Genomic DNA, 25,814 nt, shown 5'->3' with positions numbered 1-25,814 from the left:
TATAATTGATTTCCAACATTTTCATAACCAACTCAGACAAAACAACCACCTCTAAATTCTTTGAGAGTTTTAGAGTGTTTTGTGTCCGACTTGCAATATCGGACTCCTATACATCTGGATCCAACTCTTTATAGGGCGCTCTACTTTACAGCCGAAAGCAGCAGACTTTGCAAAATGCCCGATGTTTGCGACTATAGACGCAAACATCTGACATTTTGCTGCTATCGGCTCCCATTACATCCTGGCCCATATGTCAATATGAATTTTTTTATCTTCATGATGAAAATCTGTCACTTTTTCATGTAATTCAGGGACACTCACCCATCCTGTAATGCCGAATGAAAAGTTGGTTGCCCAGTGTTGCCCTAACTGGCTGCAGAACAGTAAAGTGAAATCCAATACTGATGGTGAATGCGTCAAGGAAAATACTGTCGCTGACACTGGAGGTAGCCATTTTAACTCTGCTGTTGGAGTTCTGCTCAGTAATTGTTCCCTGACAGTAACGCGTGCAGAAGTGCAGAGATTAAAGAAGCCCCATCTGCAGGAGTGAGTTATGGAGGCAGGGGGCTAGGTTCCCCGGCTGACGTCACGGATCCTGCTTTCCTGTCACTGCCCTCCCTTCACCAGTACCAGTGACATCATGGAACTATGTTTGTGGGCAGATCATGAGAAGGATGTGGGACCATTTGCTGACACACATCAGCTGCAGCGCAGGCTCCGTCCATTCACCTCAATGCCATAGCATTGTGCATGTTATCCTGGTGGCGGTGACGGCATCAATGCCATCTGCCGTCTCCAGGCACTGAGGCTTCAGGCTGACTAAAGTACTTTGGGGGTCATTCCGAGTTGATCGTATCTGTGCTAAATTTAGCACAGCTACGAACAGGAACACAGACATGCGGGAAGATGGCCAGCACAGGGCTAGCCCGCCCCGCATGTCAGTCTCTGCCCCATTGCTGAAGTACAAAAGCATCGCACAGAGGCAATGCTTTTGTACTTCAGGAGTAGCTCCCGGCCAGCACAGCTTTTGCACGCTGGCCGAGAGCTTCTCATCGCTGACCGGTTTGCAGCAGCTGCGTTTGACGTTACGCAGCCGCTGTGCCCCCCCCCCCCCCCCCCGCACGGTCCGGCCACGCCCACAAAATGGCGTTGGCTGGACCGAGCCCACAAAACAGGCAGAGGCGATTGCTAGGCATCGACAGCTGTCGGCAGTCAGCCAAGCGTCGGCGCACTGCGGCGATAAACTGCAGCAAGCGATCAGGTCAGAATGACCCCTTTTTGCTGTGTGTACTGTGCCCCGGCAATAGTTCACCGCCCTAGCGCACATGTAGAACACAGAGCTGCTGACGAACAACGCGGTGCAGGGCACCATGGAGAGTGGCAGTGACACTGATTACATGATTTACAGTAAATCGGGCGATCAATCCCTACCCACTCACAAGGGAAGTGGGCATGATGGTGGAGGGAAGCCAGCTGTTCTGTGACAAATCCATTACATTCAGGAGTTTCCTGTGCATGCCAGGAAAGTAGGAAAATATAATATACCCTTTAATCTGACGAAAGCTGCATGCTACTGCCGTGTAGCTTTGCTTAGCCAGACAGAGATAGGAACACGGGGCTGATTCAAAGCTGTGAGCAAAGTAAAAAAAAAATAGGATTTTAATACCTATCAGTAAATCCTTTTCTCATAGTCTGTAGGGGATACTGGGATGGTCTTAGTACCATAGGGTATAGATGGGGTCCATTGGAGCCTTGGCACTTTCAATTTCTTCAGAGTGTGCTGGCTCCTCCCCTCTATGCCCCTCCTGCAGACTCAGTCTAGAAAAACTGTGCCCGAGGAGACAGACATACAGATGGAGCCACGTTTATCTTGGCTTCTCTGCTGCGCCTAGGCACACCATGGTTTATTAGCATAAGCCCTTCATCTATTGTTCTCAGCTGCAATACAATACAGAGAGAACATTACATCAGGGGATTAAGTCATTACAGCAGGGGATTAAGTCCGACTGCCCTGGTTCAGTTAATCCTATTATAGGCCAAGTTAAAGATGGCTCTATCTGTACTTTGAGAGGTGGTGAGAAAACAAACCAGCACACAACAAAACAAGAGGATAGCAACGCTAACCACAACCTGAAAATAGGGACAGCAACAGCAGACCAAACTACCAACACACAAGAACAACTCTTGCAGGGAAATAACAAAGCACAGAGGCGGGCGCCCAGTATCCCCTACGGACCACGAGAAAAGGATTTACCAGTAGGTATTAAAATCCTATTTTCTCTAACATCCTAGGGGATACTGGGATGGTTTTAGTACCATGGGGAAGTCCCAAAGCTTCCAGACCGGGCAGGAGAGTGCTGAGACCCCTGCAAAACCAATTGACCAAACTGAAGGTCCTCAGTAGCCAAGAGGTCGAACCTGTAAGACTTAACAAACATGTTCGAAGCCGACAAAGAAGCTGCCCGGCATAACTGCAAAGTCGAGACAACCCGGGCAACCGTCCAGGAAGAACCCACCGACCATGTGGAGTGAGCCTGAACCGATTTCGGCAGCGGCAAAGCCGCCGAAGAGTAGGCCCGTCGGATCGTAAGCCTGAACCCAACATGCAATAGACTGCTTCGAAGCAGGACAATCAATCTTTGAAGCATCATAGAGAACAAAAAATGAGTCTGATTTACTGAGACAAGGTGACCTTTTGACATAAATCTCCAAAGCCCGAACCACGTACACGGACTTTAGTGTAACAGATGCTCCAGTGAGAACCGGAACCACCATCAGCGAATTGATATGAAATGTCAACACCACCTGAATGTCTAGGAATGTCTAGCGAGTTCTGAGCTCCGCTCTATCCTCATGAAACACCAGAGAAGGACAAGATAATAATTCCTAATTCCGAAACACGCCTCGCAGAGGCCTAGGCCAACAATATGATAGCCTTCCACGTCAAATACTCCATGTCCACCTTGTGGAAAGGTTCAAATCAATCCGATTGGAGAGAGGTCAGCACCAAATTGAGATCCCACAGCGCCGTGGTAGGCACAAAGGGTGGTCGAATATGAAGGACACCCTTTAAGAAAGTCTGGACTACTGAGAGAACAGCCAATTTTTCCCTGGAAGAAAAGGACAAGGCTGAGATCTGAACTGTTATGGAACCTAAACATAGGCCCAACACAACAGCCTGCAGGAATTGCAAGAAACGTCCCAGACAAAAATCCACAGCAGAATACTGTCGACCCTTACACCAAGATACATGTCTCCCATATGTGATGGTAATGTTTCGACGCGACCATCTGCCCGGCTTGGATCATAGTCGAGATAACCTTGCCTGGAATCTCTTTCCTGGCAAAAACCTCCCAATCGACTTACATTCCATTAAACGTAGCCATGGTAAGTCTGAATAGACTAACGGCCCTTGTGTAAGAAGATCATCCTGAATTGACAGAGGCCAGGGGCCTTCGAGTGACAATGCCAGGAGGTCTGCACACCAGGCCCTGCGGGGCCACTCCGGGGCAATCTTAATTGCCTGAACTTTTTTCCATTAAGTCCTTTGAGAACTCTAGGAATTAGAGAAATTGGAGGGAACAAATACACCAAATAGTAAATCCACGGAGGCGTCAGAGCGTCCACTACTGCGGCCTGTGGATCCCTCAACCTGGAACAGGAACGCAGAAGCTCCTTGGTGAGCCAAGAAGCCAAAATGTCGAGTTGCAGTTAGCCCCACTGATGAAATATCTGATGAAACACTTGTGGGTCTGGGTGCAGACCGTGTCTGCTGATGAAGTCTGCTTCCGAATTGTCTACTCCCGGAATGAGTATGGCGGAAATTCCTTGGCATTCCGCTTAGCCCAGAGGAGTATCTTTGACACCTCTCTCATTGCAGCTCTGCTGTTAGGACCTCCTTGTCGGGTCATGTATGCCACAGTCTGTGGTTTTCCGACCGTACCTGTATGGCCCGATACTGAAGGATAGAAAAGGCCTGCAGAAGGGCATTGTAAAACGCTGTGAGTTCCAGAACATTTATCAGAAGGGAAGCCTTTTGATCCAACGACCTACCGTGGAACCGAGCCCCTTGGGTCACTGCGCCCTAACCTCGGAGGCTCGCAACCGTTGTCAACAGAATCCAATCCTGAATTCCGAAGTTTCGAACCCCCACCAGGTGGGAGATCTGCAACCACCATAAGAGGGAAATCCTGGCTTTTGGTGAAAGGCATATCATCTGGCGCATGTGCAGATGTGACCCTGACCATTTGTCCAGCAGATCCAGCTCGAATGGTTGTGCATGGAATCTTCCGTACCTAATTGCCTCATAGGTGTTACGATCCTGATGCTCAGGACAGGGGAGATCTTATGTAGTGAGTCCTGAGCACCAAGACGGAATGCTGGGATTGGGAAATGGGAAGGAAATAGCCCCTAGCACCCTACCTCCGTTGTCTTACCCGTGTTATCAATTCACGCCTGAACGACTATGGTTTCTTGGGCCCATGGCAGCCGCGTTTGAAGGGCGGATTAGGTCTGCCCAACTCCGATGCCCCCTCAGGTCTTAAAGAGAGACAAGGCGTGAACTGAGACAGGGTAATAACAAGGGGACCTCTAACTGAAACAACCACGCTAGGGGCTATAAACTAGCTAAAAACTAAACGTATGTGCGGCACGCCGCCAAAGGAAAAGAACTACAAAGAAACCACTGTCCACTCCCCTACACGGCACCGCCGAGTTCCGGGGAGGACAGTGAAAGCAGAAACCTCCGCAAATGCACCAATTCACAGTAAAGTAAACACTAAGCGGCATAGACCGCAACACGCGGCAGAAGCCGCTACTCACGAAGCCGGGCGAGAACCCCAGATGACAAACAGGTTCGCAAGGACTAGAAGGATTCCCAGGACCGGCTTCGGACCTCCAAAGTACCAAAGGGCAGGGAGCAAGATCCACCAAACACGGCTGACAGGAACAGAGTTCTGCAAGGCAGGAACAGCATACAAGAAGCTATCACCGGCGGGGCTGCAGTGTGCTGGCTCACATAAAAAGGCCCTGCTGGCCAATAACAGGAGGTCAGCAGGACCAGCCCCCAAACCCTAATTACTAGTTGCCGTGCAGCTGCCCTGCTGCACGAGCAACCTAATTAACTATTCTTAGCAACGGGGAACGCGGTCCACCTGTGGCGTCCCCATTGCTATGCACCCGGCGGCCCTGCACGCACGGCGTCCTGCGTTGCCAGGGACCCGTCGGCTATCGTGCGCACGGCGTCCTGGCGTTGCTAGGCGCCGTGCGGGGGACAGGGAAGGAGAGAGGCGCGGCGGCCGTGACCGCTGCTCAGTCAGGGCACGGCCGAAGACTGCCGCGCCTAACAATAGGAGGCCATCAACTTTCGCAGTAGGCGTATGCAAAGATGTACTGAGATTTTGTTCAGCTTCAGAATGGAACGAACCATCGTCTGAATTGCCACTGCTTTGTCCATAGGAAGGAACACTTTCTGAGACACTGTGTCCAGAATCATTACCAGGAACCGAAGCCTCTGCGTAGGTTCTAGGCGGGATTTCTGCAGATTGAGAATCCACCCATGATCCGTGAGAAGTCGTATTGTATGGCTGATGCTTTCTATCAACTGTGTTCTGGACATAGCTGTTATGAGGAGATCATCAAAGTATGGAACGATGTTCACTCCCTGCTTGCGGAGTTGTAGCGACATCTCTGCCATCACCCCTGTGAACACCATTGGTGTCGTTGAGAGACCGAAAGGCAAGGCCTGGGCCTGGTAGTGACTGTCCTGCAGTGCCAACCTGAGGTAAGCCTGATGAGGCGCTCATTTCGGGAAGTGAAGATACGCAACCTTGATATCCAGAAATACCAGAAATTCCACTTCTTCCTGACATGGAACACTCGGTAGAACGGGTTCAGTGATTTGAGGTGGAAAATCGGCCATACCGAACCGTCCGGTTTTGGTACCACAAACAGGCTGGAATAATAACTCCTGTTTTGGAGTTGAGTAGAAACTGTAAAAAAGACCTGCTTCCGTAACAGTTTTGTATGTCTTCTTGCAAGGTTAACCTTGTTTTTCGTGTGAAACTGGTAAGCCTGACCTGAAGAATCTGTGAGGTGGGAGCGTTTGAAACACTAACCTGTAGCCCTGGGAGAGTTGGTCTTTCACCAAGGGGTCCTGGCAGGAGCCTGCCCCAAATGTGACTGAAATATTTGAGGCGAGTTCCCACCTGTAAGGCCTCCAGAATCTGGGGTCAACCGTTATGCTGATGACATGGAAGAGGCTGAACACTACTCCTGTGAACCAGCGGCCGCTGGTCTGCTCGGTATACCTCTGAGTCCTCTAGAGGCGTTGGAGGTAACTCTGGCCTTGCCCTTAAATCTGGCTACCCGAAAGGACTGCAGAGTGGGGCCTGGGTAAGCACGTTCAGGCGGCGAAGCTGCAGACGGGAGATAGGTGGAATTACCAGCCGTAGCATGTGAAATTCACTTGTTCAGTTCATCACCTCTCTTGAATTCAGCGTCTACTGTCCACTGCCGCAGCTATAATGCTCTGCGCGCTGACACCGCCATAGCTGTTGAGCGTGCATTGATTAGGCCTATATCCTAGAATGATAATCTCATCCTGAGGCATTGTGTCAAAACCTTTCAGTATATTACCCGTCCATTAACAATGGCCCTTGTAATCATCCACATGCAATTATGGGTCTCTGAGCAACTCCCACTGATGTGTAAATGGATTTGAGAGTAGTCTCAATTTTATGATCAGCAGGGTCTGTTAAGGAGATAGCTCCAGGTACAGGCAACACAAATCTACGTGACAGCCAGGACATTGAAGTATCCACTGCAGGTGGATTTTTCCTCAGGGGGAAAAGGAAAGGACATCAGCAGCCTCATAGGGACCTGAAATGTCATGTCAGGATTAACCCACGTTACTCTAAAGAGTGTGTTTAACAGTACCGCCCCCCATATCTACATCCTTCTCCCCCTTTTCCAGATCTGGATCTCATCATAAGATAGAGACTATAGCCCTCATTCCGAGTTGTTCGCTCGCTAGCAGTTTTTAGCAGCCATGCAAACGATATGCCGCCTCCCACTGGGAGTGTATTTTAGCTTAGCAGAAGTGTGAACGAAAGGATCGCAGAGCGGCGGCAAAGTTTTTTTGTGCAGTTTTAGAGTAGCTCAATACCTACTCAGCGCTTGCGATCACTTCAGACTGTTCAGTTCCTGTTTTGACGTCACTAACACACCCTGCGTTCGCCCAGCCACGCCTGTGTTTTTCCTGTCACGCCTGCGTTTTTTTGAACACTCCCTGAAAACGGTCAGTTGACACCCAGAACCTCTACTTCATCTCATTCACTCTGCGCCATCAGTGCGACTGAAAAGCTTCGCTAGACCTTGTGTGAAACTACATAGTTCGTTGTAATAGTACTTCGCACGTGCGCATTGCGCCGCATATGCATGCACAGTGCCGTTTTTTTGCCTCATCGCTGCACAGCGAATGAATGCAGCAAGCGATCAACTCGGAATGACCACCTATAACCTGAGGTGATGTACTTTTTGTGAAATAAGTATAGGGGGCTGAAAGGCTGGTCTGTGGTCTAAATTCTTAAACATAAAATCAGCCATAGACTTCTTTTAAAATCTTGCCTCTCCTGCCTGGCAGTAGCCAGTTCAGATAATATGTCTGTAATATACTTGCCGAATTTTAGACTGCTCTCTCCGGGAGAGAGCAGCCAGGTTGGCTCAGCAGGGGGGCGGGCAGTGACGTAACGTGCAGAGGGGGGCGGGCCAGAGGTGGAACGGGGGCATGGCAGAGGCGGGACAGGGCGTGGCTGTGGGAACGCGTCATGTAAGCTACGCCCCCGCTGTGTAATGCCGCTATTATTGCCATTATACAGCAGGGGGCGTGGCTATGATGATGCGATTCAACAAGAATCGCGTCATCGCCTGCCTGGACCGCCCACTTTACTCGCTAAGTGGGCGGCCAGGCAGGGGGGACCCCTGAAATCGGGAGACTTGCCTGCTCTTCCGGGGGGCCGGGAGGGTCACCCGATTTTCGGGAGCCTCCCGGCCATTCCGGGACAGTAGGCAAGTATGGTCTGTAATCATCCCTCTTATTTAGTCCAGCCATGCTGGCTCTTGAGTGCTGCTTCCTAGTGAAGGGGGGCTGCACTGTGCACACAACAGAGACCCCCTCCCCGACGGAGGGGAAAACTTTGTTCTTAGGACTGGCATATGACTTTCTCCTGACCTACTGCACAGCAGTGTACAGAGAGGGAGAAACCAGCACACCTTGGCCCTCATTCCGAGTTGTTCGCTCGCAAGCTGCTTTTAGCAGCATTGCACACGCTAAGCCGCCGCCTACTGGGAGTGAATCTTAGCTTATCAAAATTGCGAACGAAAGATTCGCAATATTGCGAAAAGACTTCTCTGTGCAGTTTCTGAGTAGTTCGAGACTTACTCTGCCAGTGCGATCAGTTCAGTGCTTGTCGTTCCTGGTTTGACGTCACAAACACACCCAGCGTTCGCCCAGACACTCCTCCGTTTCTCCAGCCACTCCCGCGTTTTTCCCAGAAACGGTAGCGTTTTTACACACACTCCCATAAAACGGCCAGTATCCGCCCAGAAACACCCACTTCCTGTCAATCACACTACGATCTCCAGAACGAAGAAAAAACCTTGTAATGCCGTGAGTAAAATACCAATCTTCATAGCAAATTTACTCGGCGCAGTCGCAGTGCGAACATTGCGCATGCGCAATTAGCGGAAAATCGCTGCGATGCGAAGAAAATTACCGAGCGAACAACTCGGAATGACCACCCTTGCCTCTTCAGCCAAAGCAGTGCTTTGCCGGGCAGTAACCAGGAACCTTAGATAAGGGACCTACTTTATTATATACACATACAGTATATCGCTCCACCCCTCCACAAACCCCCTTTATACCAAACAAGATGCTTTTAAGGGTCCCTAGGAGGAACAGTGCTTCCTTGCAGTAGGAAATAGGACAGATAGACAGTAGCAGCGCTAATAAAATTGCTAACACATAGGATTGAGTGAAAAAATATTTCTATTTAATATAATGGCAAACTAAGCCTGTTAAAACAAATGTGCACAACTCATATACTGGAATATTGATAATAAAATGGGTCTCATTTATACATTGCCTCAAATAAGCAGTCCGTTCCTATTTGATGAACTGGATAAGCAGATGAACAATTGTGAGAAAAGACTGACTGCGCAGTCTAACCATCCAACTTTACCCGTGCCGCTAGAGGTGAAATCCCTTGGGAATTGTTGTTGTGATAACACGTCCAAACGGGTTTCCTCAGTATAATGCGGTGTCCTTTCACTTTAGGCGGTGAATTGTGGGATGTTGGGAAATTGGTTCCTCAATGTATCTGCAACAATGAATGTCCAGTTCTGGTCCGGATATAGGCAGTATGATGGCAAATGATGACCCAAGAAGTAGCTCCTGACGCGTTTCGCTGTACAACCTACAGCTTTTTCAGGAGCTACTTCTTGGGTCATCATTTGCCATCATACTGCCTATATCCGGACCAGAACTGGACATTCATTGTTGCAGATACATTGAGGAACCAATTTCCCAACATCCCACAATTCACCGCCTAAAGTGAAAGGACACCGCATTATACTGAGGAAACCCGTTTGGACGTGTTATCACAACAACAATTCCCAAGGGATTTCACCTCTAGCGGCACGGGTAAAGTTGGATGGTTAGACTGCGCAGTCAGTCTTTTCTCACAATTGTTCATCTGCTTATCCAGTTCATCAAATAGGAACGGACTGCTTATTTGAGGCAATGTATAAATGAGACCCATTTTATTATCAATATTCCAGTATATGAGTTGTGCACATTTGTTTTAACAGGCTTAGTTTGCCATTATATTAAATAGAAATATTTTTTCACTCAATCCTATGTGTTAGCAATTTTATTAGCGCTGCTACTGTCTATCTGTGTTTTTGTCATTTATTGGGTGTGACTACCCCATTTCAATTAGCAGCAGCATTAGAGTTGCGGCAACCTTCAGCGCCCGATCTATTACCTATTGGTATACATCTTTTGCAGTAGGAAATAGGACCCTGAGCCGCTAGTTCTGCTCTCCAGGAAGCACCGCCCCCTTAATAGCACGCGGTGTTACCACAATAGGTTATACTGGCAATACTTGCACAGAAAATTAATTAAAACCCCTTTTCAGCATCAGCGCCAGTGTGGGCTTGTGTGGGCTTTAAGCTGTGTGCCCGCCGCCCTAACGCCGCCATCTGAACCGGGGACCCGCTAACCGGGACCCCGTTTTTTTGTACTCACCACTCGGCGTCTTCAGCTTAGCAATTAGGGGTGGTGGCATGGTGTGGGGGAGAGCACACACCGCTGTGGGTGAGGAGCTATGTCCTGTCAGCGGGGATCAGGACCATTAACCCTTCAGGAGGTTGGTACGGGTCCCCCCCCCCCCAAGTCCCACGACGCAAAAAGACTGTTGCCAACCAGTCCTGCCTGAAAACAACAAACTAAAATACATTTTGAAGAAAACTCTCTAGCACTCCAGAGAAAGCACGCCGCTCCTTAGGCACATTTTTCTAAAGTGAGTCTGCAGGAGGGGCATAGAGGGGAGGAGCCAGCACACTCTGAAGAAATTTCAAATGGCAAGGCTCCAAAGGACCCAATCTATACCCCATGGTACAAAGATCATCCCAGTACCCCCTAGGGCGTTAGAGAAAACAAAAGGAGTAACTTGCACTTGGAAAAGCCATGTTGTAATGCAAGAGGTGCAAATACATTTATTTACTTTATCTGCATGCAGGGTAAATACATGCTGATTTTGCATGCAGCCCACAAATGGTGAATAGTTTTATTTTTACACTGTGATTTAGATTTCAGCTAGGACTGCCACCCCTAATCTGAAGGTGGGTACACACTAATAGATATATCTGCAGATCAACTGATCTGCAGATATATCTATGGACGGATCGGGCAGTGTGCTGTGCATACACACTGCCCGATCCGTCGGGGACTGACGTCATGAACTGGGCGGGCGTGTACACACGTCCGCCCAGTTCAGCTGTCAATCACCGCCAGCCGCCGCAGCATGTGTACGGGCGGTCGGCCGACCGCCCCGTACACACACAGCGAAGCGCCAATATATCGGTAGATATATTGGCCGTCGGCTGTGCTGCGCGGCCGACGCGATACGTCTGTGAACGACGGAGTTCACAGACGTATCAGCCTTACACACTGGCCGACGGTCCCGCGATATATCGGCCGTTCAAGAGAATGGCCGATATATCGACCAGTGTGTACGGGCCTTAACTCTCTCTGCACATTTTATTTGTGCCCTACCTGCAGGGCAACATGGTTTAGCCCAAGTACAGAGTTAATTGCTTCTTTTCACTTTGGCCCATAGAGCTCCACCATGTTTGGTGCAGAGCAGCGCTGTATGAAATATTTAACTCTTACTTCCATATACTGTATGTTCTAAATAAATTCTTAGGTAAGATCCAAACTAGACAAACACTATATAGATGATGCCAGTAACAGCAAACAATAGTATTCCCTTTAAAGACTCCGAAGTCTCTTTACTTGTGAACTAGCAGAATTCATGGCACATCACCCTGTGACGTGGGCCGATAAATGCAAAGCACATTGCAGGAAACAATTACAGCTAAGCAAGTAACTGTATCTATGTTCTGATGCGGCCACATACAACACTCAATTAACCCAACACATCTGGCATGTGCCAGTGTGTATGTAACAGCAACAATGCGCTGTAAGTTCCAAATGATTCTTGCATAAGAAGGAAAAATAACCAGCTGGTTTAATGCCAGGAACTACAGCTGAGGAGGAAACACATGCGTGGTTCTGCTCTGACATGATATAATTATGGGTACGCAGTTGGCTGGACTCAGTGGAAGAAACACTTTAAGTATCTGAACTGCTTTGGGTCAAATCCTGATTACTTGGTCATCCACCAGAACGTGTGGATGTTGTAAGTCATTTGTGGCAATTTCCTGCGATCAATTTTGATCTTTAGTAGTCTGTATCTTGAAGAAGATCTCCACCCAGAAATAAGAAGTGCAATTACCATAATTGCAGGGGCTGGGGGATTCCTGCCATTTATTATATACTCATCCCCCTCAAAACCTCCTCAGTGGATAAGTCTACTGATGAGTGACAAATTTCAAGTCCAATGACACCTGCTGTGTAAAGAGCGATAATGTGACAGATGTCCTGCCATCCACGCAATACCCATAACATAAACAGCTTCAAAGAGGGCCTTCTTAACATCATTGTAGTCCCTGGGCAAAGCAATAACTGGGGCCCCTACCTACCGCTTCATGGGAATAAATAATAAAAAAAATAATAACTTACCCCTCCTGCGATCCCATGCCATCTCTCCACATGCTTCCATAGAGTGAATGACTGTCAGCAATCTGATTGGTGGATAGCTTAAGCAATCCACCAATCAGCATGCTGACAGCAGGCTGGGAGGCAGGTAGATAATGCTGCCTGGCTGTTCTGATTGTGTGTAATTCACAATCAGAGCAGCCAGGTGACATTCTGTACCTGCCTTCCAAGAAGCATCCCTGCCCAGCCTGTTCCTGTTCGAAGGCCCCTAAATACGTGGGGCCCTGATCAGCTGCCCATTGTGCCTATACATTAAGATGGCCTAGGCTCCCAAACTGAAAAGTTGCTTGAATTTGTAATCTCTAGAAAAATAAGGAAGAGATGAGGAGGGAGGGGGTGGCAGGGCGGGTATAAATGACTTAAATGGCAGTGGTCCCAAACACCAAACACCCACAGTTCAGCTAATTTGGATGAGGGATGAGTAATACTGTAATATTAGGTAGATTTCTTGTATAAAAAAAGAAAAATCTGCCTTTTCCATCTACATCATATTTTGGCAATAGGAGGCTGAAATTAGATTAATTTGATAAAAAATCATCAACGCAACAAATGACCCATTTACCACCCAGAAGGTCCCTGGTCCTTAACTCTCTCACCTCCATGTTTTTGCAGAAGGTGGCATTGCTGCCGAACAGGATCTGGCACTGCTCACTGGCACTATAATGCATCCCGGGCAGTTTGTGGGGAAGCCTGACGGCATGATGACTGCGGGGGTCGGTCACCAGCAGACATGAACTCACTTTGGATCTGCGGAAAGTTCAAAAGAAAAAATGTTACTTTGAGATGCGATACAATAGCGGAAGATCACATTTCAGTACATGTGGAAAGCAGTGGCCCATAGTGCTATAAACTGAATAAACTAAAATCGGTATCTCTATATATACACACGTGAATTATCCTGGTACAGGTATCACACATGGTTTTTCCTTCCTGTAAATATATTAAGCCGTCGCACTACTTAAGGTGGGCACACACTAGACGATTCGCTCCGTAAGTGTTATCGCCTAGTATTTTCCCTGCCATCCCGGGCGGCCGATATAGGGCCTAATTCAGACCTGGTCGCAGCAGCAACATTTTTCTCTAATGGACAAAACCATGTGCACTGCAGGTGTGGCAGATATAACATGTGCAGAAAGAGTTAGATTTGGGTGGGTTATTTTGTTTCTGTGCAGGGTAAATACTGCCTGCTTTATTTTTACACTGCAATTTAGATTTCAGTTTGAACACACCCCACCCAAATCTAACTCTCTCTGCACGTATCACATCTGCCCCCCCTGCAGTGCACATGGGGGGTCATTCCGAGTTGTTCGCTCGTTATTTTTTTCTCGCAACGGAGCGAATAGTCGCTAATGCGCATGCGCAATGTCCGCAGTGCGACTGCGCCAAGTAAATTTGCTATGCAGTTAGGTTTTTTACTCACGGCATTACGAGGTTTTTTCTTCATTCTGGTGATCGTTGTGTGATTGACAGGAAGTGGGTGTTTCTGGGCGGAAACTGGCCGTTTTATGGGTGTGTGTGAAAAAACGCTACCGTTTCTGGGAAAAACGCGGGAGTGGCAGGAGAAACGGAGGAGTGTCTGGGCGAACGCTGGGTGTGTTTGTGACGTCAAACCAGGAACGACAAGCACTGAACTGATCGCAGATGCCGAGTAAGACTGGAGCTACTCAGAAACTGCTAAGAAGTGTCTTTTTCGCAATATTGCGAATCTTTCGTTCGCAATTTTGATAAGCTAAGATTCACTCCCAGCAGGCGGCGGCTTAGCGTGTGCAAAGCTGCTAAAAGCAGCTTGCGAGCGAACAACTCGGAATGACCCCCATGGTTTTGTCCATTAAATAAAAATGTTGCTGCTGTGATCAGGTCTGAATTAGGCTCGTAGTGCATACACACTGAACGATATCACTGATATTACGTCACGGCTGGCTCCCGAACATGCAGCTTTGGACAATATTGGGCCTACTTCAGACCTGATCGCTGCTGTGCAGCAGCCGATCAGGTCTCAACTGCGCATGCGCTGGCTCCACTGTGCGCCCGCGCATGCCAGACAGCCAACGGCTGTTTCAGCCCTGCGATCGCCTCTGCCTGATTGACAGGCAGATGCAGTCACTGGGTGGGAGGGGGCGGGCTGGCGGTGTTTGGGTACTGTTTAGGCGGCGCGGTCCGGGCAACGCAGGCATGCCCAGACATCACAAGCAGCCGCTGCGACCCTCGCTGCGATAAGTAGCTCCTGCCAGTGTGCAGGAGCTGCGCTGGCAGGGAGCTACTCCTAAAGTACAAAAGCATCACCGCTGTGCAATGCCTTTGTACTTGTGCGGGGGAGGGGGGGCAGAGCCAGACATGCGGGGCGGGCTAGCCCTGTGCTGGGCATCCCCCCCCTTTCCCTCCCGCATGTCTGTGTGACTAAACGTAGATTTGCTAAATTTAGCACATCTACGATCAGGTCTGAATTAGGCCCTTAGTCCAAATTGAGCTGTATGCACAGACGACGGCTATATCGTTAACGACCCGCAGAAGCACACCTCGTTAACGATGTAGTGCATACCCACTGGATGATATTACAAATGATATCACTTAGAAGGGTAAAAATAGCGTTTAAAATATCGTCTAGTGTGTACACACCATTACTTTCTGGGGCTAATTTATCATTATTTACCTATGCAAAGAAAAAACATTATAAAACAATAACAGACAGAAAGGTAAGAGAGCCATCCTCATAACCTTACAATCTATAAGGAAATAGTCATTTGATACATAAGGAAATATGTATAATATATTCTCTATATTACTGATCCAGACTCTGAAAAGCTTCTTGGGCTATATGATCCAGTCACACAGTAATGTTGGTTTCGGGACAGATGTTTGTGTGAGGCTACAAGGAGAACATGGGCCGGATGCAATGACGCCCGAGATCAGCGGCCGTGCGGGATGCTGGCCGAACTCGGACGTTGTTTTAAATGGGCAATCACTTACAAGGCAAACCATGCTGTGTAAGTGATTGCCCCTTTAAAAAAGTCAAGGGTTTGGCCAGAATCCCGCATGGCCGCCAAACTGGGGCGTCATTACATCTGGCTCATACTTGCCTACCTGACCCTCTCCATGAGGTAGAAAATGCTCTGTTCCTGGACTTTCCTGGTAATGTATGAGTGCCATCACCTGTGGTGAGCTAGTTAATTGATAAGAAAGGTGTTTCCCCACAGGTGATGGCAATCATAAATTACCAGGAAAGTCCAGGAACAGAGCATTTTCTCCCTCATGGAGAGGGTCAGGTAGGCAAGTATGATCTGGCTCCATATGTAAGTTCTGTGATAACTGTGTATAAGAGAAATCATTGGCTAGAATGGCATTATAGTGGTTATGTGAGTGGCTGAGGAACTTCATAGGCCTGTCTGTAAAGGGGTGTTTCAGGGAACACTTCAAAGGTTTGGAGGCTGGAGGGAAGTCTTGTTGTGGGGCATTTCAAAGAGTAAGTGCAGCCTGGATAAAGTCCTGTAACCATGAATGGGAGCGGGTAATGAATGTGGATAAGGAATGCAGATTTCAACATTTATTTTGATAGCGTCAGCATAGTCCACAGCAAATATATACAATACAAAAATCAGTAAGAAAGTAAGACTGGGTATTCTACAAAAAAGAGGTTAGGGGTCGCTGCTCACAAGCTTACACACTACATGAATTTAGGACCTACTCTCTCAGGTTTCAGTAATGTGAGTAAAGTGGTGAAAACTTGTCAGTAGCAGCATTCTGTGGTGGCATTCTTACTTTTACTGCAATGGAAAATAAGCCTAAACACCATAAAACAGAATGGTAGCATACCTTAATGCATACCTCCCAACATGACCCTTTCCAGGAGGGACAGAATGCTCTGCTTCTGGACTTCCTTCTTAATGTATGCTTGCATCACCTGTGGTGATACACCTTTCTTATCCATTAACCTGTTCAAAACAGGTGGCGGCAATCATAAATTAAGAGGAAAGTCCAGGAGCAGAGCATTTTGTCCCTGGAGAGGGTCATGTTTGGAGGAATGCTTAATGCCATGGTGGCCCTTGAGGACAAAGAGGCATAAATAACCCCCATTCCCCATTCAGCAGTGAGCACTGCTTCAAATAGGGGACATTCTGGCCTGGAATGTCCACTCAGGTGTTTTGTCATTGCATTATTAAGATGAGTAGGGAGCCTGTCTATGGTGAGAAAACCATCTGTCTTTCCTATTGCACCTACAGGCCGCAATGGCAGGAGGCATTCTGCTTCAGCTTTACACTACCAACCAAAGTTTACCTTATTCCTTCTCTTAACAAAAAAGTATTTATATATATATATATATATATATATATATATAAAACAAAAAATCAACCCTAATATCTTGCGCTATACCTCTAGTCTCAAACCAACAAGAAATACCCTCTGTCAGATAAGGTATTAAAAGTAGATTACAAATAGAAATGGATTCTCGTGGGAGCCAATATGCCTTTTGTATGACAATAATTAAAAGTTTTTATTGTACAGAAACAAACGATATTTATCCTAAGCGTTCGTTATTGACACAACCTTCTAAAAATTCATATAAAACAATATTACAATCTTATACATAAATTACAGTTGGATGTGAGGATTTTACAGCCAGGTGATCACAGTCAGAACTCGAAATGGATGTATCTCCAACCAGATGTTTGTGATAAGGACTTTGTTAACCAGACGTTGCAAAACCCATATTTATATATATAGCTATGCAATAAGAGGCGGCACTCGGAGACTTTGAAAAAAATCTGAACATGTATTCAAGTGCTACATCAACGATTCGGGGACCACCGATGATGATCCTGATGAAGGGGACAGTGGTCCCCGAAACGTTGATATAGCACTTGAATACATGATTATATTTTTTCAAAGTCTCCGAGTGCCGCCTCATATTGCATAGCTATTACTTAGGGTGAGGGCCCTGGGGAGTGCCGGAGTTGTAACAGATATAGATATATATATTTTATATATATATATATATATATATATATATAGAAAGAAAAATATGGCGGCACTCACTCAGGACTTAGCGAATGAAATTACGACTCCACAGACAAGCTGCTGATGTTAACGTTTCAGTTGTATTAACTTTCTTCAGAACATCTGAGCTAGTATTATGATGAAGAGACGCTGTTTGATATCAGGATATCATTGTGAAGATTGCCGCTATCAGAAATGATATGTAAAGGGACACTCACTTAAGGAAGTTCTCCAGCTCATCACGACTACAGGTCGACCAAGAGAGATCACTTGGACTGCGGCCCTTAATCCACTCGCCCGACATTATGTGTGACCGTCCAGCACAGGTGGGGTGGTCGTCATCATGACTCATTCCCATGCTGCAGAATAAGAATAAAGCTTATGTTATGCTTTTTCTAATTAGGGAAGGCGGTCATACAGTAATATGCAGAGTTTAATTTTTTTATAATAAATACAGCACTTCTGAAATCAATCATAGGTTACAGCAGACAACTCATCACAACCGAGACCGTCATCTTCCATCCTTGAGATCTTGTATGAGGACCCCCCCACATAAACCCAGTCTCCATTGTAAATACCTTTTTTTCTGCTCAAAATCGATGCTTATATAGAGTTTGTGATTCCTTCAGTAGATACATTAATATAAGTTACATATTTGCTCAGACTTATGGTGTAAATATAGCACTGTCCCTAGAACGTTATGTTACACAGTTTTCGAATACGGTCATATCTCTGAGTTCTGTTATACAACAACTGAGTATTAGCACATTAAATTCTTAATGACCATACACACTAGAAGATTTTTTTTCCATAGAATTGAGAGATAACGATGGTCTGGAACGATCTATCATTCAATTAGTCCACAGGTTCTCAAACTCGGTCTTCAGGACACCACACAGTTCATGTTTTGCAGGTCACCTGTAGATTTTTAAAATGTGACAGTTGGTGATACACAGTGCACCTGTCAGGTGACCTGGAAAATGTGAACCGTGTGGGGTCCAGAGGACAGAGTTTGAGAAATACTGGTCTAGTGTGTACACAGCGAACAATGGGGCAGATGTATTAACCTGGAGAAGGCATAAGGAAGTGATAAACCAGTGATATGTGCAAAGTGATAAAGGCACCAGCTAATCAGCTCCAATATGTAAATTAACAGTTAGGATCTGATTGGCTGGTGCCTTTATCACCTTGCACATATCACTGGTTTATCACTTCCTTATGTCTTCTCCAGGTTAATACATCTGCCCCAATGAACGATGCGCACACCTGCACTCGTTTGAAGCAGGTCTCCAGTCTTCCATGCATGCAGCTCAATCCTTTCAATCACAGCATGTAAACTCAATATATTTTGTCAGGGAGTTCAAGGGAAATCGGTCATCTTTCAAACTGTTCACCTCTCAAGTATTCTAGTGTGCATGGGCCTCTACGGTTTCTCTGATTGATTGATTGAATAATTGATTCAATCATTCATGTTTTGCTATAGATGTAATCTTGGATGTAATCTTTTTAGACTTTGCTAAAGCTTTCGACACAGTGCCACACGAGACTTATCTATAAGTTACATGAACTAGGGCAAGGGAGCACAATATGCACTTGGGTTAGTAACTGGTTAGATAATAGGGAGCAGCGCGTTGTGGTAAATGGAACTTTTTCAAATTGGACTGAAGTTCTAAGTGGTGTGCCACAAGGGTCTGTTCTCGGACCGCTATTGTTCAACATTTTCATTAACGATCTAGAGGATGGTCTAGAGAGCATGGTGTCAATTTTTGCAGACGACACCAAACTATGTAAGGTTATAAATTCGGAGGGAGACGCTGAGTCTCTCCAGAACGATTTATTTAAACTGGAATCATGGGCAGCAAAATGGAGAATGAGGTTTAATACAGACAAGTGTAAGGTACTGCACCTTGGTAGCAAGAACAAAAATAACACCTACATACTTAATGGGTTGATTTTAGGGGACTCCGTACTGGAAAAAGATTTAGGTGTTCATATAGATAACAAACTTAGCAGCAGCACCCAATGTAGGATAGCGGCAAAAAAGGCAAACAAGGTACTAGTATGCATAAAGAGGGGTATTGATGCAAGGGATGAGACTTTTATACTCCCATTATATAAACCCCTGGTGAGGCCCCATCTGGAATACTGCGCACAAAAGAATACTGACATGGTCACGCTAGAAAAGAGGAGATTAAGAGGGGAAATGATCAACATTTATAAATATTTAAGGGGACAATACACAGAGCTTTCGGGGGATCTGTTTTTGTTAAGACCAGCACAGAAAACACGTGGACACCCACTTAGGTTAGAGGAGAGGAGATGCCGCACACAGAGGCGGATAGGTTTTTTCACAAACAATACAAGTTTGAAATTCCCTGCCTCAGAAAGTAGTAATGGCACACTCGGTCAATACTTTTAAGAATGGCCTAGATAAATTCCTTATGGATAAGGATATACAGGGTTATGGTGGATAGACCACGTACCATAGTTATAATAAAATGATGAAATACAACACAACGGCCGACTTTATCAACAGATAAAATTACTCATGAAAATAATACAGAATAGGAGAACATAAATAGGTTGAACTCGATGGACGGATTGTTTTTTTTCAACCTCACAAACTATGTAACTATGTAACTATATGGGGTATATTCAATTGCAGTCGAAAACTGCCGTCTGTCGAAAAGACGGCAGTTTTCGACTTTTTAAGGTCGAATCCTGATTCGACCTATTCAAAGCTTTTTGACAAGTCGAGGCATTCAATAGCTGCAGATCCACGTGTTGATGTCGAAAACGGGGCCAAATCCGACAGATTTTGGCCCCGTTTTCGACCATCTCAATCCGACATCAAAATGATGTCAGAATGAGATGGACCCAGAGGAGGCGAGGGGACCGCAGGGAGACGGGGGGGACAGGCGGCGGGCATACAGGGAGATCAGCGCTACAGTAGCGCTGCAGCTGGATGTCACTCACCCGCCCGACCTCACGGCAGCTTCCACCCGGCCCCAGCACGCTGCTGGAGCCGGGTGGAAGCTGTCGTGAGGTCGAGCGACTGAGTGACATCCAGCTGCATCGCTGATCGTAACGCCGATCTCCTCTGGCTGCCGCCGGCTGTCCCCCCGTGGCTCGCCCACCCTCTCCTCCTCTGGGTCCCATCTAAATTCGACTTGAAAAAGTCGAATTTAGATGGGGATTGAATAGGGGTTGTCGGATCCGACTTTAATTGAATATACCCCTATATATCTTAAGGCGGGTACACACTACCCGATAGTGGAATGCCAGCGACGGACGACTATGTAGTTGAACAATATAGTGTTCAACTAAATAATGCGTATACTACACTGAACATTACCGTTCAACGATAAAAGTTCAGTGACGTCAGTCCCGGCATTCCCGAACATGCAGCTCAGCCCAGCATTGACGGGTTGACCTGAATGTCAGCTCAATATTGATCGCTGATAAACGTGCAGGAGCGCGCATCGCTCATCGGTCACCAATATTATGCCATACACACTGGACGATATAAGCCCTAAAAAATAGGATTTTAATACCTACCAGTAAATCCTTTTCTCTTAGTCCGTAGAGGATGCTGGGGACACTTCAAGAACCATGGGGTATAGACGGGATCCGCAGGAGACATGGGCACTTTAAGACTTTAAAAGGGGTGTGAACTGGCTCCTCCCTCTATGCCCCTCCTCCAGACTCCAGTTATAGGAACTGTGCCCAGGGAGACGGACACTTCAAGGAAAAAGGATTTATTTTGATTTAAACTAAGGTGAGATACATACCAGCTCACACCTCAAGCATGCCGTACAACATGGCATTTACGCATGCAACGGCATGAATAACGACAGCAACAGGCTGACTATAAACGCAACACAACATGTGTGTAACCATAACCAATAATTGCAGATACAGTACGCACTGGGACGGGCGCCCAGCATCCTCTACGGACTAAGAGAAAAGGATTTACCGGTAGGTATTAAAATCCTATTTTCTCCTACGTCCTAGAGGGTGGTCTTCAGTATGCCGAATGTCGGGATCCCGGCGCACGGGATCCTGACACCCGGCATACCGACTGCTATACTCCCTCATGGGGGTCCACGACCCCCCTGGAGGGAGAATAAATAGCGTGGTGCGCGTAGCGTGTGGCGAGCGCAAGGGGCTCCTTTACGCTCGCCACACTGTCGTTATGCCGGTGGTCGGGCTCCCGGCGCCGGTATGCTGGTCGCCGGGAGCCCGGCCACCGGCATACCATACTACACCTGTCCTAGAGGATGCTGGGGACACTTCAAGAACCATGGGGTTTATACCAAAGCTCAAGAACGGGCGGGAGAGTGCGGATGACTCTGCAGCACCGATTGCCCAAACAAGAGGTCCTCCTTAGCCAGGGTATCAAACTTGTAAAACTTTGCAAACGTGTTTGAACCCGACCAAGTAGCTGCTCGGCAAAGCTGTAATGCCGAGACACCCCTGGCAGCCGCCCATGATGAGCACACCTTGGTAGAATAGGCCTTCACCGATTTCGGTAACGGTAATCCAGTCGTAGAATGAGCTTGCTGAATCGTATTACAGATCCAGCGTGCAATAGTCTGCTTGGAAGCAGGAGCACCAATCTTGTTGGGATCATACAGGACAAACAGAGCCTCCGTTTTCCTAATCTGAGCCGTTCTGGCTACATAAATTTTCAAAGCTCTGACCACATCTAGAAACTGCGATTCTGCTAAGGCGTCAGTAGCCACTGGCACCACAATAGGTTGGTTCATGTGAAACAATGACACCACTTTCGGCAGAAATTGCCGACGAGTTCTCAACTCTGCTCTATCTTCATGGAAGATCAAATAGGGGCTCTTGTGAGACAAAGCCGCTAATTCAGACACCCGCCTTGCAGAGGCCAAGGCCAATAGCATGATCACTTTCCAAGTGATGAATTTCAACTCTACCTTACGTAAAGGTTCAAACCAATGAGATTGCAGGAACTGCAACACCACGTTAAGATCCCATGGTGCCACCGGGGGCACAAAGGGAGGTTGGATGTGCAGCACGTCTTTCACGAAAGTCTGAACTTCCGGAAGGGAGGCCAATTCTTTATGAAAGAAAATTGACAAGGCCGAAATTTGTACTTTAATTGAGCCTAATTTTAAGCCCGCATCCATACCTGCTTGCGGAAAATGGAGAAAACGGCCCAACTGAAATTCTTCCGTAGGAGCCTTCTTGGATTCACACCAAGACACATATTTTCTCCAAATACGGTGATAATGTATTGACGTTACTTCTTTTCTAGCCTGAAGAAGTATGGGAATGACTTCACTGGGAATACCCTTTCGGGCTAGGATCCGACATTCAATCTCCAAGCTGTCAAACGAAGCCGCGATAAGTCTTGGTACACGCACGGCCTCTGCTGTAACAGATCAGGGATCTCCTACGAGCAATTCCTGAAGATCTGGATACCAGGCCCTCCTTGGCCAGTCTGGAACAATGAGGACTGCATGAACCCTTGTTCTTCTTATGATCTTTATCACTTTTGGAATGAGTGGAATCGGAGGGAACACATATACCGACTGAAACACCCACGGTGTCACTAGGGCGTCCACCGCTATTGCTTGAGGGTCCCTCGACCTGGATATCTCAGAAGTTTCTTGTTGAGGCAAGACGCCATCATGTCTATTTGAGGAATTCCCCAACGACTTGTCACTTCTGCAAAGACCTCTTGATGAAGACCCCACTCTCCTGGATGGAGATCATGTCTGCTGAAGAAGTCTGCTTCCCAGTTGTCCACACCTGGAATGAAGACCGCTGACAGAGTGCTTACATGTCTTTCCGCCCAGCTGAAAACTTTTGTGGCCTCTGCCATTGCCGCTCTGCTCTTCGTTCCACCCTGGCGGTTTATGCACGCCCCTGCTGTTATGTTGTCTGCTGAATCAGGACGGGCAGATCGCGAAGAAGATGTTCCACTTGTAGAAGGCCGTTGTAAATGGCCCTTAATTCCAGAATGTTTATGTGTAGACAAGCTTCCTGGCTTGACCATTTTCCCTGCAAATTTTCCCCCTGTGTGACTGCACCCCAGCCTCGGAGACTCGCATCCGTGGTCACCAGGATCCTGCGTCCCTCTAGGAGGTGAGAGCTGTGCAGCCACCACAGGAGTGAGATTCTGCTCTTGGAAGACAGGATTATCTGTTGGTGCATGTTTAGATGGGACCCAGACCACTTGTCCAACAGGTCCCACTGAAACACTCTGGCATGGAATCTGCCAAACTGAATGGCCTCGGAGGCCGCCACCATCTTCCCCAGCAACCAAGTGCATTGATGAATTGACACTCTTGCTGGTTTCAGAATCTGTTTGACTAGGTTCTGAATTTCTAGAGCCTTTTCCACTGGAAGAAAAACTCTCTGTAATTCCGTGTCCAGAATCATACCCAAGAACGACAGACGTGTCGTCGGAACCAACTGCGATTTTGGCAAGTTTAGAAGCCAACCATGTTGTTGCAGAATTGTCAGGGCGAGCATAATGTTCTGCAGTAATTGTTCCTTGGTCCTCGCTTTTATCAGGAGATCGTCCAAGTACGGGATAATTGTGACTCCTTGCTTGCGCAGGAGAATCATCATTTCCACCATTACTTTGGTGAAAATTCTCGGAGCCGTGGACAGACCAAACGGCAACGTCTGAAACTGATAATGGCAATCCTGCACTGCAAACCTCAGGTAAGCCTGATGTGGAGGAAAAATGGGAACATGCAAATAGGCATCCTTTATGTCTACCGACACCATAAAATCCCCGTCCTCCAGACTGGATATCACTGCCCGGAGAGATTCCATCTTGAATTTTAATTTTTTTAGGTAGAAATTGAGGGATTTGAGGTTCAGGATCGGTCTGACTGAGCCGTCTGGCTTCGGGACCACGAACAGGCTCGAATAGAAGCCTTCTCCCTGTTGCGACAAAGGAATCCTGACAATGACTAGATTTTTACACAATTTCCGTATTGCTTCGCATACTACCTCCCTGTCCGGAGGAGAAGCTGTTAAGGCCGATTTGAAAAATCGGTGAGGGGGAACGTCTGGAAAATCTAGCTTGTACCCCTGGGACACTATTTCCAAAACCCATGGTTCTAGGGCCGAACGAGCCCAGAATTGACTGAAGAGTTTGAGATGTGCCCCCACCAGTGTGGACTCCCGCAGAGGAGCCCCAGCGTCATGCGGTGGATTTGGCAGAAGCCGGAGAGGACTTCTGCTCTTGGGAACTTGCCACAGCCGGTGACCTCTTTCCCTTTCCTCTTCCTCTAGAAGCAAGGAAGGAAGACCCTCGCCCTTTTTTTATTTAATTGGGCCGAAAGGACTGCATCTGATAGTGGTGCGGTTTCTTTTGTTGTGCAGGAACATAAGGTAAAAAGGATGACTTACCCGCGGTAGCTGTAGATACCAGGTCAGCGAGGCCGTCACCAAACAAGACACCACCTTTATACGGCAGAGACTCCATCGCCTTCTTAGAGTCAACATCAGCATTCCATTGATGAATCCACAATGCCCTCCTAGCTGAGACTGCCATGGCATTGGCCCTTGATCCCAAAAGGCCAATATCCCTCGCAGCTTCCTTTAGGTAGGCTGCAGCGTCCCTGATATAACCCAGCGTCAAAAGAATGCTATCCCTATCCAGGGTTATCTATCTCAGATGACAAGTTATCTGCCCATCTTTCAATAGCGCTACTCACCCACGCCGATGCAACGGCAGGTCTGAGCAGCGTACCCGTAGTGACATAAATGGATTTCAATGTATGTTCCTGCTTATGATCCGCAGGTTCCTTTAGGGCTGCCATGTCAGGGGACGGAAGCGCTACCTTTTTGGACAGCCGTGATAGTGCTTTGTCCACAGTGGGGAGTGACTCCCATTTTTCCCTATCCCCAGAGGGGAACGGATATGTCACCGGAATTCTCTTGGGAATCTGAAACTTCTTGTCAGGATTTTCCCAAACTTTTTCAAAAAGACCGTTCAGTTCATGAGAGGGAGGAAACGTTACCTCAGGTTTCTTTCCTTTAAACATACAGACCCTTGTATCAGGAACAGCAGGGTCCTCCGTGATATGTAACACGACTTTTATCGCCACAATCATGTACTGAATGCTTTTAGCCAGTTTTGGATTTAATCTGGCATCACTATAGTCGACACTGGAGTCAGAGTCCGCGTCGGTATCCGTATCAGCTAACTGGGTAAATTAACGCTTTTGTGACCCCGAGGGGGTCTGAACTTGTGACAACACATCCTCCACGGATTTTTTCCATGCCTGGCTCTGAGACTCAGATTTATCTAATCTCTTATTTAACAAAGCCACATTCGCATTCAAAGCACTCAAAACATTTACCCAATCAGGAGTCGGCGGTGCCGACAGGGTCACTCCCACAGCCGTTTCTTTCCCTAATCCAGTCT

General features: G+C 47.2%; 1 protein-coding gene and 1 long non-coding RNA gene across 5 annotated transcripts in view; one reads left to right on the top strand and one right to left on the bottom strand.

The window, feature by feature from the left end:
• LOC134931871 (uncharacterized) overlaps positions 1-13,279 on the top strand; it is a 46,728-nt gene extending 33,449 nt beyond the window's left edge. Inside the window, exon 2 of the long non-coding RNA XR_010179188.1 lies at positions 13,013-13,279. This is a non-coding gene — a long non-coding RNA (uncharacterized LOC134931871). The remainder of the gene's footprint in view (positions 1-13,012) is intronic.
• ADAMTS17 (ADAM metallopeptidase with thrombospondin type 1 motif 17) overlaps positions 1-25,814 on the bottom strand; it is a 547,181-nt gene that overhangs the window by 199,675 nt on the left and 321,692 nt on the right. For all 4 annotated transcript variants that reach the window (XM_063925679.1, XM_063925677.1, XM_063925678.1 and 1 more), the window contains exons 9-10: positions 17,611-17,751; positions 12,997-13,147 (exon numbers count right to left, since the gene is read on the bottom strand). In XM_063925679.1, coding sequence (XP_063781749.1) covers positions 12,997-13,147; positions 17,611-17,751 — 292 coding nt within the window. The remainder of the gene's footprint in view (positions 1-12,996; positions 13,148-17,610; positions 17,752-25,814) is intronic.

Source organism: Pseudophryne corroboree, chromosome 6 (assembly GCF_028390025.1).
Source record: "Pseudophryne corroboree isolate aPseCor3 chromosome 6, aPseCor3.hap2, whole genome shotgun sequence".
In the NCBI taxonomy this organism is placed as follows: Eukaryota; Metazoa; Chordata; class Amphibia; order Anura; family Myobatrachidae; genus Pseudophryne; species Pseudophryne corroboree.
The sequence above is the reverse complement of the archived record's forward strand: the minus strand, read 5'-3'. Positions and strand labels throughout refer to the sequence as shown.